General features: G+C 37.7%; 1 protein-coding gene across 5 annotated transcripts in view; it reads right to left on the bottom strand.

The window, feature by feature from the left end:
- Nucleotides 1-13,400, bottom strand: part of USP37 (ubiquitin specific peptidase 37) — a 95,238-nt gene that overhangs the window by 17,088 nt on the left and 64,750 nt on the right. For 4 of the 5 annotated variants that reach the window (XM_019445974.2, XM_019445975.2, XM_019445978.2 and 1 more), the window contains 3 exons: nucleotides 12,869-12,934; nucleotides 10,070-10,211; nucleotides 7,289-7,544 (listed from right to left, as the gene is read on the bottom strand). In XM_019445974.2, the coding sequence (XP_019301519.1) occupies nucleotides 7,289-7,544; nucleotides 10,070-10,211; nucleotides 12,869-12,934 (464 nt within the window). The remainder of the gene's footprint in view (nucleotides 1-7,288; nucleotides 7,545-10,069; nucleotides 10,212-12,868; nucleotides 12,935-13,400) is intronic. The other variant, XM_019445979.2, reaches the window with a different exon arrangement.

Here is a 13,400-nt window from a genome sequence, read left to right as displayed (position 1 = left end):
AGTTAACACCTATTCTCTTGAAGCTGTTCCAAAAAATAAAAATGGAAGGAAAACTTCCAAACTCTTTCTATGAAGCCAGCATTACCTTGATTCCAAAACCAGACAGAGACCCCACTAAAAAGGAGAACTACAGAAAAATTTCCCTGATGAACATGGATGCAAAAATCCTCAACAAGATATTAGCCAACCGGATCCAACAATACATTCAAAAAATTATTCACCACGACCAAGTGGGATTTATACCTGGGATGCAGGGCTGGTTCAGTATCTGCAAAACAATTAACATGATTCATCACATCAATAAAAGAAAGGACAAGAACCATATGATCCTCTCAATAGCTGCAGAAAAAGCATTTGACAAAATACAGCATCCTTTCTTGATAAAAACTCTCAAGAAAATAGGGATAGAAGGAGCATACCTCGAGATCATAAAAGCCATATATGAACAACCCAACGCTAATATCATCCTCAATGGGGAAAAACTGAGAGCTTTCCCCCTAAGGTCAGGAACAAGACAGGGATGTCCACTCTTGCCCCTGTTATTCAACATAGTATTAGAAGTCTTAGTCTCTGCAATCAGACGACACAACGAAATAAAAGGCATCCAAATCGGCCAGGAGGAGGTCAAATTTTCACTCTTCGCAGAAGACATGATACTCTATATGGAAGACCCTAAAGATTCCACCAAAAAACTGCTCGAACTGATTCATGAATTAAGCAAAGTTGCAGGATATAAAATCAACACACAGAAATCGGTTGCATTCCTATACACCAACAATGAAGCAACAAAAAGAGAAATCAAGGAATTGATCCCATTTACAATTGCACCAAAAGCCATAAAATACTTAGGAATGAATCTAACCAAAGAGGTGAAAAATTTACACACTTAAAACTATAGAAAACTTCTGGAAGAAATTGAAGAAGACACAAAAAAAATGGAAAAAGATTCCATGCTCCTGGATAGGAAGAACAAATATTGCTAAAACATCGATACTACCCAAAGCAATCTACATATTCAATGCAATCCCTATCAAAATAACACCAGCATTCTTCACAGAGCTAGAACAAGTAATCCTAAAACTTGTGTGGAACCAGAAAAGACCAAGCAATCTTGAAAAAGAAAACCAAAGCAGGAGGCATCACAATCCTGGACTTCAAGCTATACTACAAAGCTGTAATCATCAAGAAAGTATGTTACTGGCACAAGAACAGACACTCAGATCAATGGAACAGAACAGAGAACCCAGAAATGGACCCACAAACGTATGGCCAACTAATCTTTGACAAAGCAGGAAAGAATATCCAGTGGAATAAAGACAGTCTCTTCAGCAAGTGGTGCTGGGAAAACTGGACAGCAACATGCAGAAGAATGAACCTGGACCACTTTCTTACACCATACACAAAAATAAACTCAAAATGGATGAAAGACCTCAATGTAAGACAGGAAGCCATCAAAATCCATGAGGAGAAAGCAGGCAAAAACCTCTTTGATCTTGGCCGCAGCAAGTTCTTACTCAATGCATCTTCGGAGGCAAGGGAAACAAAAGCAAAAACTAACTACTGGGACCTCAACAAACTAAAAAGCTTCTGCACAGCAAAGGAAACAATCGGCAAAACTAAAGGCAACCGACAGAATGGGAGAAGGTATTTGCAAACGACATTATCAGATAAAGGGTTAGTATCCAAAATCTATAAAGAACTTATCAAAGTCAACACCCAAGAAACAAATAATAATACAGTGAAGAAATGAGCAAAAAACAGGAATAGACACTTCTCCAAAGAAGACATCCAGATGGCCAACCGACACATGAAAAATTGCTCAACTTCACTTATCATCAGGGAAATACAAATCAAAACCACAATGAGATACTACCTTACACCTGTCAGAATGGCTAACATTAACAACTCAGGCAACAACAGATGTTGGCGAGGATGTGGAGAAAGAGGATCTCTTTTGCATTGTTGGTGGGAATGCAAGCTGGTGCAGCCACTCTGGAAAACAGTATGGAGGTTCCTCAGAAAACTAAAAATAAAATCACCCTATGACCCAGCAATTGCACTACTAGGTATTTATCCAAGGGATACAGGTGTGCTGTTTCGAAGGGACACATGGCACCCCAATGTTTATAGCAGCACTATCAACAACAGTCAAAGTATGGAAAGAGCCCAAATGCTCATCAATGGATGAATGGAAAAAGAAGATGTGGTATATATATATAATGGAGTATTACTCGGCAATCAAAAAGAATGAAATCTTGCCACTTGCAACTACGTGGATGGAACTGGAGGGTATTATGCTAAATGAAATTAGTCAGAGAAAGACAAATATCATATGACTTCACTCATATGAGGTCGTTAAGAGACAAAACAGATGAACATAAGGGAAGGGAAACAAAAATAATATAAAAACAGGGAGGGGGACAAAACATAAGAGACTCATAAATATGGAGAACAAATTGAGGGTTACTGGAGGGGTTGTGGGAGGGGAATGGGCTAAATGGGGAAGGGGCACTAAGGAATCTACTCCTGAAATCATTGTTGCACTATATGCTAACTAATTTGGATGTAAATTTTTAAAAAATAAAAATAAAAATGGATTTTTAGGGGCACTTGGATGGCTCAGTCGGTTAAGCATCGCCTTCGGCTCAGGTCATGATCTCGAGGTTTGTGAGTGGTTCATGAGTTTGAGTCCCACATGAGGTTCTCAGCTCTCTGCTGTCAGCACAGAGCTCACTTTAGATACTCTGTTTTCCTCTCTTTGCCCCTCCCCCTCTCCCTTCCTCCCTCCCTCTCTCTCTCAAAAATAAACATTAAAAAAAAAAGATGGGTTTTTAATCATTTTAGAGATTAAGGCACACGAGAGTAATTTACAAGAGAGGGAAGACTTGATGCAGAAGAGAAGGTATAATTTCAAGACAGAAGGTCAAGAAACAAGTGGATGAAATTCTGAGTATGAATGGAGGGACTGGCCTTAAAGAGCAGGGATATTTCCTCCATAACAAAAGTGAAGGCAGAATGTTCATCTGATTACATCTATTTTCTTTCTTTCTTTTTTTTTTTTTAAGTTTATTTATTTTTGAGAGAGAGAACAAGCCTGAGCGGGGAGGCGTGGAGAGACAGAGAGGGAGGGAGAGAATCCCAAGCAGGTCTGCACTGCAGTGCAGAGCCCAAGGCGGGACTTGACCCCATGAACTGTGAAATCATAACCTGAACCGAAATCAAGACACTTAACCAACTGAGCCACCCAGGTGCCCATGACTGGAAACCGTAATGAGATCAAGTCATCACTGACAACAGAACAGGACACTAGGTTAAGCTGGACGGAGAGAAGGTATCTGAAATCAAGATTTCAAAGGTGGCACAGTTACTGATGATGACAAAGTCAAGGGAAGGGTTTCTCAAACATTAGCATGCATCAGAATGACTTGGGAGTCAAAACACAGAATGCCAACTCCTACATCCAGAGTTTCTTATTCAGTAAGTCTGGGGTGGGGCCATTAATGGCATTTCCAGCAATTTCCCACGTGATACTGATGATCTGTGAAAATACTCTGAGAACCACTGGTCTAAAACAGGACTACTGTCAGTGATCAAGATGGGGTAGGAAAAAAGATCTTTGGAATTAAGATCAGGAACTGAGAAACCAGGATTTTGAAAGGATCATTTATGAAGATGCTGAGGGCTCTACGATGTTGATGAGAGAACCTGAAAGGTAAAAGACAGCTATAGGAAGAGATAGATAGGTGGCAAAGTTTAATGTCTTACACTTCGAGAAGCTGGATTTTTGTAGAATAAAAAGAGGCAGAGGTCTGGTGATGGCAGTGAGTAACAGGAAAAAAACTCATCCCATCTCCAAGGTCTGAAGTTTTATGGTATGGGAAAAAACAACTTATGCTTAAAGAACAATAGGGCAATCCACAACGGGAGCCTTTCAAAGGAAAAACTGGCCGTGAATACATACTAAAGACACCTAACAATCAAATGCAGTGGGTAAACTCTGGGTTCTAGGTGGGGAAAAAAAGTATAAAAAATATTTTGGAGAACAACTGGAGAAACGTGTGTGGCCTCTACACTGGAATTATATATGGACACAGCGTTAATATTGCTGAGATAACTGTTATGTAAAATAATTTCCATATATTTAGGAGACTGAGGCTGAAGTGTTTTAGGGTGAAGAATCATGATACCTGCAATTCCAAACAGTTGCTTTAAAAAGGAAAAGTGCACAGGGCATCTGGGTGGCTCAGCTGAACGTCCAGCTCTTGGTTTTGGCTCAGGTCATGATTTCACGGTTGTGGGTTTGAGCCTCACATTAGGCTCTGTGATGACAGTGCAGAGCCTGCTTGGGATTCGTACTCTCTCTCTCAAAAATAAAAAACAAAAAACTTAAAAAAAAAAAGGAAGAAAGAAAAAAAAGTGCATACATACATGTATGTAGTCTGCAAAGATGGCCTCCAATGAACTACGCAGTACTCTTACTACCAGTATTCTTTACTCTGGTGTAGGCACCCCCACAGTGAACATGGGAGTGCTTTAAGCAACAAAATGTGGTGGAATTGATTCTGTGCTGATTTTAAGCTTAAATAAAGGAGACCTGGTAGCTTCTTCCCCTTCTGTGCTTTTGGGAGCCCTGAACTGTAATGTAAGAAGCTTAGCTATCTTGCTAGAGAGAACACAAGGAGAAGGAGACGCCCTGAGATTACATGAAGAGATGAAAAGATGAAGAGGGGGAGGGGAAAAAAGAATGGAGAGGATATCTAGCCATCCCAGCAGACTCTTCTAACCAACATCACCAAGGTGCCTAGATGAGCCATCTAGGATGTTACAACCTAGTCAAACCCCAGCCAACATCACAGGAAGCAGAGGAGCTACTAGCTAAGACCAGTCAATCCAAGAGTTATGAGAGATAATGTTATTGCTGTTTTAAGATACTAATTTCGGGTAACTGCTGCACAACCATACACACACAGACACACACAATGACACAATGACACAATGACACACAGACACACACACACACACACACACTGTGAGGGAAGAAAGCAAATGTGATGAAATGTTAAATAATGTATCTATTCAATTTCTCTCTAGATTTGAACATTTTTAAAGTAAAAAACTTATGGAGAATATGATATTTGATACTGCTAATTTTTAAAAGTATGATAATGGGATTGAGGATATGTTTTCTTAAAAAGGAGCTCTTTTAGAGACATTGAAATCTTTACTGATGAAATGATCTAATATCTTGGATTTAGATCTAGGGGTGCCTGGGTGTCTCAGTCGGTTGAGCGTCTGACTCTTGATTTCAGCTGAGATCATGATCTCACGGTTTGTGAAACTGAGCCCCATGTCAGGCTCCATGCAAACAGCGCAGAGCCTGCCTGGGATTCTCTCTCCCTCTGCTCGCGCTCTCTCTCTCAAAATAAACATTAAGAAAAATAATCTAGGGGATGGGGTAGAGAAGGAAGATAGGGTATAGATGAAACAAGATTGACTTTTTGATAATTACTGTTGATAATGGGTACAAGGGTGAAGATTCATTATACTCATCTCTCTACTTCTGTCCTTGGTCTATATTTTCCAGAAATTAAAAAAAAAAAAAAAAAAAAAGTCTGCAGGAAAAGCAAGGTCTTTGGGTTTCGGTTATAGTAAGAAGGTGAATGGAACCATGACATTAAAGAAACGGGAAACACAACAAAGGCTTGCCTCCAATTGGGGAAGACAGGAGCTAGAGAACAGACAGTTTTACAAAAAGGATATAAAGTACTTACTAACAAGTTTGCTCTCCCCAAAGCTCTTATACAGTTGCAAGCCACCTGTGGTTATTAATGATTTTGATAACTCAGTGTTCTCCCTCATTGGCACAGATAATAAGGTAGAACTAATTGTATAGAAGAATAACTTCCTTTGTTAATTTTAGGGAGATGTAAGACGGAGCAAAGAAGTGGAAGGAAGAGGTGAATGCAGGAATTACTGGTGAAAGGTAAAAGCACTGATATTAACCAATAATATGTAAGGGTGGTGACTATGAGTTTAAGAAAAGAAAGGGATTTCCTAAGGATACTTGCATCAAGAAAGGGAAAAAAAGGGAACACTCAGATCCAAAAACCATCAGCTTTTTGTTTCCATTTAAACTGAGAATATACTAATTCTTATTTTCACTTGCACATAAACTCAGTTGATGAGACTTAACCCCAAAGAATACAGAAAATAATTATGATATACTACTGTTCTCTTCATCTCCAAAATTTCAGGCTTGATGTACTGAAACACATCAGCTACACAGATATAGATAATGTGGATATCAGGAGAAAAATATTAGATTGTTACAGGAAGAGACAGTAAAAGTTTTTACACCTATAACTGTTAAAATACCCACAGTACAAGGCAAGGAGGCTCAGCTCTGTTGTTATCATTGACAGATTTGAGAAATAACAAAATAGAAATAATTAGTACAAAATAATTTTCTATCCATATAGCCCTTTACAATATATGTATATTTGATCTAACATTCTAATCACAACTTTCCAAAGCATGCCTGGTGTATCCCCATACAGTGATCAGAAAGCTGACTGTCAAAGTGGTTAAATCTCCTATTTAGAAATTCATAGCTAGTCAGTGGTACAGCCAAGATTAGAGGCTCAGGGGTGCCTGGGTGGCTCAGTGGGTTAAGCATCTGACTCAGGTCACGATCTCAAGGTCATGAGTTTGAGCCTGCTTGGGATTCTCTCCCCACCGCCACCCCCCCCGCCCCCGCCCCGGCCTTCTGCTGCTCATAGGTGCTCTCCTTCAAAATAAATAAGCTTAAAAAAAAAAAAAAAAAAAATATTAGAGGCTCAAAACTTGACCTCTTAGTTCAGTGGTGTTTCTATCATTATAAAGGGATGAACCCAAAGAATGGAGAACTCAATCTATACACTAAAACTCAGTACAAATTCAAATACAGAAAAATGAGGAAAGAATTATACAAATTTCTGAGAGAGCAGTGGTGAGGAAAAAAGTGGCCAAAAAATGACACATTTACTTATGTGCACAAAGGAATCCTAACTTTTCTTTTGATGTACACTTAAAGGGATAAGGCATACTTTACCAGCAGCCTCTGGATACTACTCAAAATATTTACTCCTTGTTTTTTAAACTGCTTTGGGGGGTGGGGGGAAACCATGAAAATATTATTAGCCTTGTTACACAGATTCATTTCACCTCCCATTATTGAGAAGCTGCTTGTCCCGATAAGGCTACAGAACACCGCTGTGCCTTAACAGATGATTCTTTTCATTAAACCTACCAGGCTCTGCAAGTGTTTTGGGCTTCTCCGTTTCCACAGGGTCTTGATTTTCAGGCATTTCTTGAATATCATCTTCTGCAAATCCAGTATCTGGGCTGCTGGTTGGTTTATCATCATCTTCATGACTCAGGGATGGTGAAGCTTCTCTCTTACTTATCTCTAAAACGGCTGCTAGAAGCTCTTCTTCACTCATCCCATCAAATCCAGAGTTTTCCAATTCAGACTTATCAGGCTCTATTCTGCATGATTTGGAATCCTGAAGAAGAGAGTTACTTTTAGAGGAAACCAGAATGCCTATGAATATAGCAGTCTTAGAGTTTAAAGTGAGAAGTTTATTTCTAAAAAGTTTCCTTTCTTTGAAGTTTTAGGTTATTTAACAATCAATAACCAATATATAAACTCACTGGCAAGCCTAATTTTCTTTTAAATAAATACACGGGGATACAGGTTTATTTTATTAAGTATGCTCTTTGTAGAAATTTAGAAAATACCTAAAAATAATAAAACAAATTCACTCAAAATTCATCACTCAGGGATAATTCCTACAGGTATCTTTGGTGTATTTTCTTTCAGTTACACGTGTACTACACTAGAAATGTTTTCACTACACCTCATATTTACTTTTATTCTTATTATAATTAAAAACTTTTTTTCACGTTCGAGAGAGAGTGTAAGCGTGTGCGCATGCACAAGTAGAGGAGGGGCAGAGGGAGAGAGGGAGAGAAAGAAACCCAATCAGGCTCCACGCTGTCAGAGCAGAGCCCAAGGTGGGGTTCGATCCCATGAATCATGAGATCATGATGTGAGCAAAAATCAAAGGCTTTCATTTCTCATTCTGACTTTCATTTCTCATTCAGGGTGAGCAACCACAAACTATCTTTAGCTTTGAAATTAGATGGGAAACAAGTCAATAAAAAATAACTATTAAATTAAGTGTTACCTAACCAAAAGGGAGATTTAAAATCAAACAGTCACACGAGATGATGCAAACTCCTAGAGAAGCTTGTATCTTCAAGGTATTAACTATTATTATGTGTCAAGATCGAAAATGATGAAGTTACACCTTCTCACATCCATTATTTAAACCTTTAAATTAAAACAAAAAAAATTTTTTTAATGTTTATTTTTGAGACAGAGGGAGACAGAGTGTGAGTGGGGAGGGGCAGAGAGAGAGAGGGAGACACAGAATCTGAAGCAGGCTCCAAGCTCCGAGCTGTCAGCACAGAGCACAATGCGGGGCTCGAATTCACGAACTGTGAGATCATGACCTGAGCCGAAGTTGGACGCCTAACCGACTGAGCCACCCAGGCACCTCAATTATTTAAACCTTTAGATGACCTGATTGGCCTGTTGATGTAAAATGTTTACTAGAGTCTCCCATATATTAAAAATTAGTATTAAAAAAAAAATGAGTAATTATTTCGGGACCAATATGTGAAAGTAGCTCTGAACCTGTAACAACTTTCATTTCTTAAGTCTCAATCCTGGAAACAACTTAAGTGTCCATCAATAGATAAGTAAAAATGTGGCATATACAATGGAATACTATTCCACCACAAACAAGAAATGAAATCTTGCCATTTGTAACAACATGGATAGATCTTGAAGTTATTACACTAAATGAAATAAGTCAGAAAAAGACAAGTACCATATGATCTCACTTACACGTGGAATCTGAAAAACACAAAAAACTTCCCACCAAGCTCATAGATGTAGAAACAGACTAGTGGTTGCTAGGGACCAGAGGTGGTGTGTGAGAGAGAGAGAGAGTGTGTGTGTGTGTGTGTGTGTGTGTGTGTGTGTGTATGCACGCGCGGGTGCTGGTGTGAAGTGGGTAAAGCAGGCCAAAAGGTACAAACGTCCAGTTATAAAATAAATAAGTCATGAGGATGTAACGTACAGAATTAGGCTATTGTTAATAACCTGTTGTGGGGCACCTGGGTGGCTCAGTCAGTTGAGTGTCTGACTTCAACTCTGGTCATGATCTCACAGTTCGTGAGTTTGAGCCCCGTGTTGGGCTCTGTGCTGACAGCCCAGAGCCTGGAGCCTGCTTTCAGAATCTGTGTCTTCACTAGTCTCTGCCCCTTGCGTACTCACACTCTGTCTCTCTCTCTCTCTGTCTCAAAAACAGATAAACATTAAAAAATATATATATTATATGCATATTTGAAAGCTGCATAAGAAAACAGATCTTAGAAGTCCTCATAAGAAAAAAAAATTGGGGGGAGGTAACTGTGTATGGTAACAGATGTTAACTAGACTTACTGTGGTGATATTATTGCAATACATACAAATATTGAATTATTATGCTGTATGCTTGAAACAAATATGTCAATTATACTTCAAATAAAAAAAAAATCCCAGGGGCATCTGGATGGCTCAGTCGGTTAAGCGTCTGACTTCAGCTCAGGTCATGATCTCAGTTTGTGAGTTTGAGTGTCGTGTCAGGCTCAGTGCTGTCAGCTCAGAGCCTGGAGCCTCCTTTGGATTCTCTGTCTTCCTCTCTGTCTGCCCCTCCCCTGCGCGCTCTCTCTCAATAAATAAATAAACATTAAAAAAAAAAAAAAAAAGAATAACTTAAATCCCAATCCATTTTTAAACAGACTGGTTTTATAGTTATAGAAAGTACACTCTTTAAAACTAGTGTTTCAACAGATCCATTAAGTTTATGATCTACCCTGTGTATTTATTATGTTTGCTGATGCTGGTTATAAAGGCATGTGTTTGGACAGTAAGAGCTATACAAATATTTGCCAAGTATTTTGATGAGAAATTACTTACTTTTTCTAAGTCTTCCTGCTGTTGTTCACAGCCTGACACTTCACAAAGTCTCTGGCTAAGGGCCACAGAGCGTTTTAGCTCATCCTCACTGTCGGAATCAAGGCATAAAGCCAAGGAACTCTTGGATTTGAAGGTGAAATTCCTGTAATTTAAGAAAATAAAAACCTATATGAGTCTGATAAATAAATACTTGTCCTTGTTATTTCCTTGATGCATATAATACCAAAATAAAACAAAAAACTTTTCCATTATGGAATGATTTACAGAGAAAAAAGGATACAGAAGAGATATATTTAAGCATTACCTTTGCCCCACTCCAAAACAGCCATGCTTTGAAAATTAGACAATTCTTATGCTATTATATATCATCCGTAAACCAATCACTTTGTGCCTTTTTTCTTTTAATGATCAACCCCAAAGTAGTTTTTGTTTTTATAAAGCAAGTACTCTACTGAATGCATGCAGACATGGCAATGAATAAATGTTTTTGACAACTTTGTGCATGAGGACTAATTTTTGATCTTTTTAATTATGATCCATGTATTCTAAAATTAACAGTAACATTCCACTTATCCAATTATATGTAAGTCAGACTTCCGGCAACCTCTAGTTTCCAGAACGCAGGGATTCAAAACTAAGAAAAAAGGCTTCTCAGGAAAGCAGTAGTTTCAAAGCCCATGCACTTTACTCTTTAGACAGGGACCCTTTCTTTCCCAGGAAATGGTGCATAAAATAAGGTAGCAAGTTCATCAAGAAATGAGAGCTAGGAAATGAGAGAGAATAACCACAAAAAGGGCAATAAAGAACTATAAAGTCATTTAATATAAACTGTTTTGTAAGAATTAAAAGCCTCTGAGGGCATGACCATATTAAAACACAGTGTAATAGGTGATACTCATAATGCTGATTCTAAGTCATTAAAATATATTTAAATTACCTTCAGTTTATTTTATTTAAGAATATAAAGAATTCTGTAAGGTTACAGAGTACAGAACCATCTAAAATGGATAAGCATTTTAAAGATCGATGCTTAAAAAGGCAAGCTTTGGCTACGTAAAATATCATTCTTCAATGATACCAGATAAGTAAGGTGTTACTGCATTGTCTTCTAAGTGAGCTGAAAATAAACTAAAAGAAAAAGTGGAAAAGGTCAAAGAGCACGAATTTTCTTTGATGAAGGTTAACGTAAATTTGTATACTATACTAAAAAAAAAAAAAAAAAGTAAAATGGAAATTGGAAAAATGCAATTCATCTAAATGTAAAAATTGTAAATAAACATATAGAATGATGGCACCAAGAAATAAGAGGCCACAATGGAAACCAGGAGGATCGCATAGCAATGTAGATCAAAGAAAAGAGGCAAGTGGTCAGTGATAAACCCAAACATAGTCTGTGGCTGAGAGCACCCAGGATATCACTGCACTCCAGCCTACACACTTGAATAGCCTCCCATTAGGTGTTCAAAAGGGTTTTTAGCGTAACTTAGAAATAGCCAATCAGCCGTCTTAATTCCTCATTTCTGATTTCATGCTCACCAAGCAAAACTGAATGTATTAATTTGTTTATGCATGTAAATACTTTGCTGAAGGAGGGTGACACCTGGCCACTAAAATACCAGGGTCAAATGTGACAAAGGACATTGTAGAGGAACCAATGGTATTCTTATTCATAACTCAGCCTCTTTTAAGTTTGATCGGCATGACAGGTCTTCTAGGGCCTAATTAATTATCCTTTATTGATCAGCTCTCAAATTCTCATACCAGTAGACCCTGGAGAACAGATGACCATGCCAAATATAATGATGCCCAATGAAACCATCTCTTTCTTGAAACTATAGTGATTTGGTACATAAAGAGTGCATTCCATTAATAATTACTATATTCACAGAAGGCAGCTTGCCTGTAGTAAGGAAAAATATTCATCCTGTAAATGCATCACTTGCTCACTTTCTAAGCAGCCAAGTGGTATTGCTCATTTGTATCTTGAGAACGGGCAAGAGTATTCATATCGGTACCATTTCAGATTTCTAGTCATGTTAGTCATCTGGTTTTAATTGCACTGAAAAATAATTAACAGGAGGAAAAGAAAATAGCAGTTCCCAAATGTCATTTTATGGTTATATTAGCCCCCCAAAGCCCTTAAACAACAAAGTGTTTAATTTTAAAGATAAATGACAACCAAGTCATTTAGAATTGTCTAATCAGGAACTGTGGTTCTAGTTAAATCACAGAGGAGATATATTTAAAAAAAGTATTTTCTTCTCTTCTTGGACAAACTTTTCCATTGTAAGTAAAAAATATAAAACATTTGTAGAATAGCTACATTTCACTGTGTGTTTGTTTTCTTGCTCCCTATCAGAACTGCGCCAGTTAAGTGTCTAAAACAAGGAAGTCCCAGACTGGCTAGCAACAGGCGAAAGATAATTTGGGATTTCCAGGTGTATTTTTGAGGAATAGTGCTTTACACCAACAGGGGTTATTTTATCTCTTCAATCCTTAAAATTCCTTGTCATCAGTTAATTTCTACAGTTGTGGGATGAAAATATTACATATTAACAGATGACTTAAGTTTAAAAACAAAATTTTGAGAGGATCATCTGAATGTGCTTCACTATTAAAGACTTTGTTATACCCTACATTACAGTTTAAGGCAGATTCAGGAAAATTACAAAGTATAGTAATACAGAGCAGTTATCATGCAAAGAGAAACAAAGAAAAGGGGAAGGGATAATCTCAGAAATTAGGGCAAGCCAAATCCTTAAAAATACAAATTTTGGGTACACAAGAAATATAACTCACTTTGAAGGTGTAGAAGGGCTGGTGATGCAGGAATTCACCATTTGAGAGGCTTTCAATGGTCTAGAACTATCAGAAAATTAGAAAATATATAATGTATATAATTACATTACTAAAATATATATTTAACTTACAAAACGAATTATTCTATACTATAGTCCCTTATGTATCCTTTTGAAAAGCAAAAAACTATAATACTTCTACTAGCAATAGAAGCCAAAAGAGAAAACAAGATACCATCTCTAGGCTCTTCCTGATCCAATGATCTAAATAAACAGCATTGGAAATGAAGTCAAAGGGAATGCATATGAAGAGGACAACTTTGGAAAAATTATCTTGTCTCAGTTCTTTACTTTTAAGCAATAAAATAATAATAGCTCTCATTTATTGAGGACTTACTGGCTATCAGACACTGTAGTAAGAGCTCACGTGTATTACCTCATTTAATGTTCACAACCATCCTGTTATATTCCCTACAGACAGGTCAAAGAATGTGTCCAGTCTTAAAGCTATTCAATTGTGGAGTCAGTCATGC

Source organism: Panthera pardus, unplaced genomic scaffold (genome assembly GCF_024362965.1).
Source record: "Panthera pardus isolate Hobbes unplaced genomic scaffold, ASM2436296v1 HiC_scaffold_10, whole genome shotgun sequence".
NCBI classification, from domain to species: domain Eukaryota; kingdom Metazoa; phylum Chordata; class Mammalia; order Carnivora; family Felidae; genus Panthera; species Panthera pardus.
Note: the sequence above shows the minus strand (reverse complement) of the source record. Positions and strands in the feature narration are given on the sequence as shown.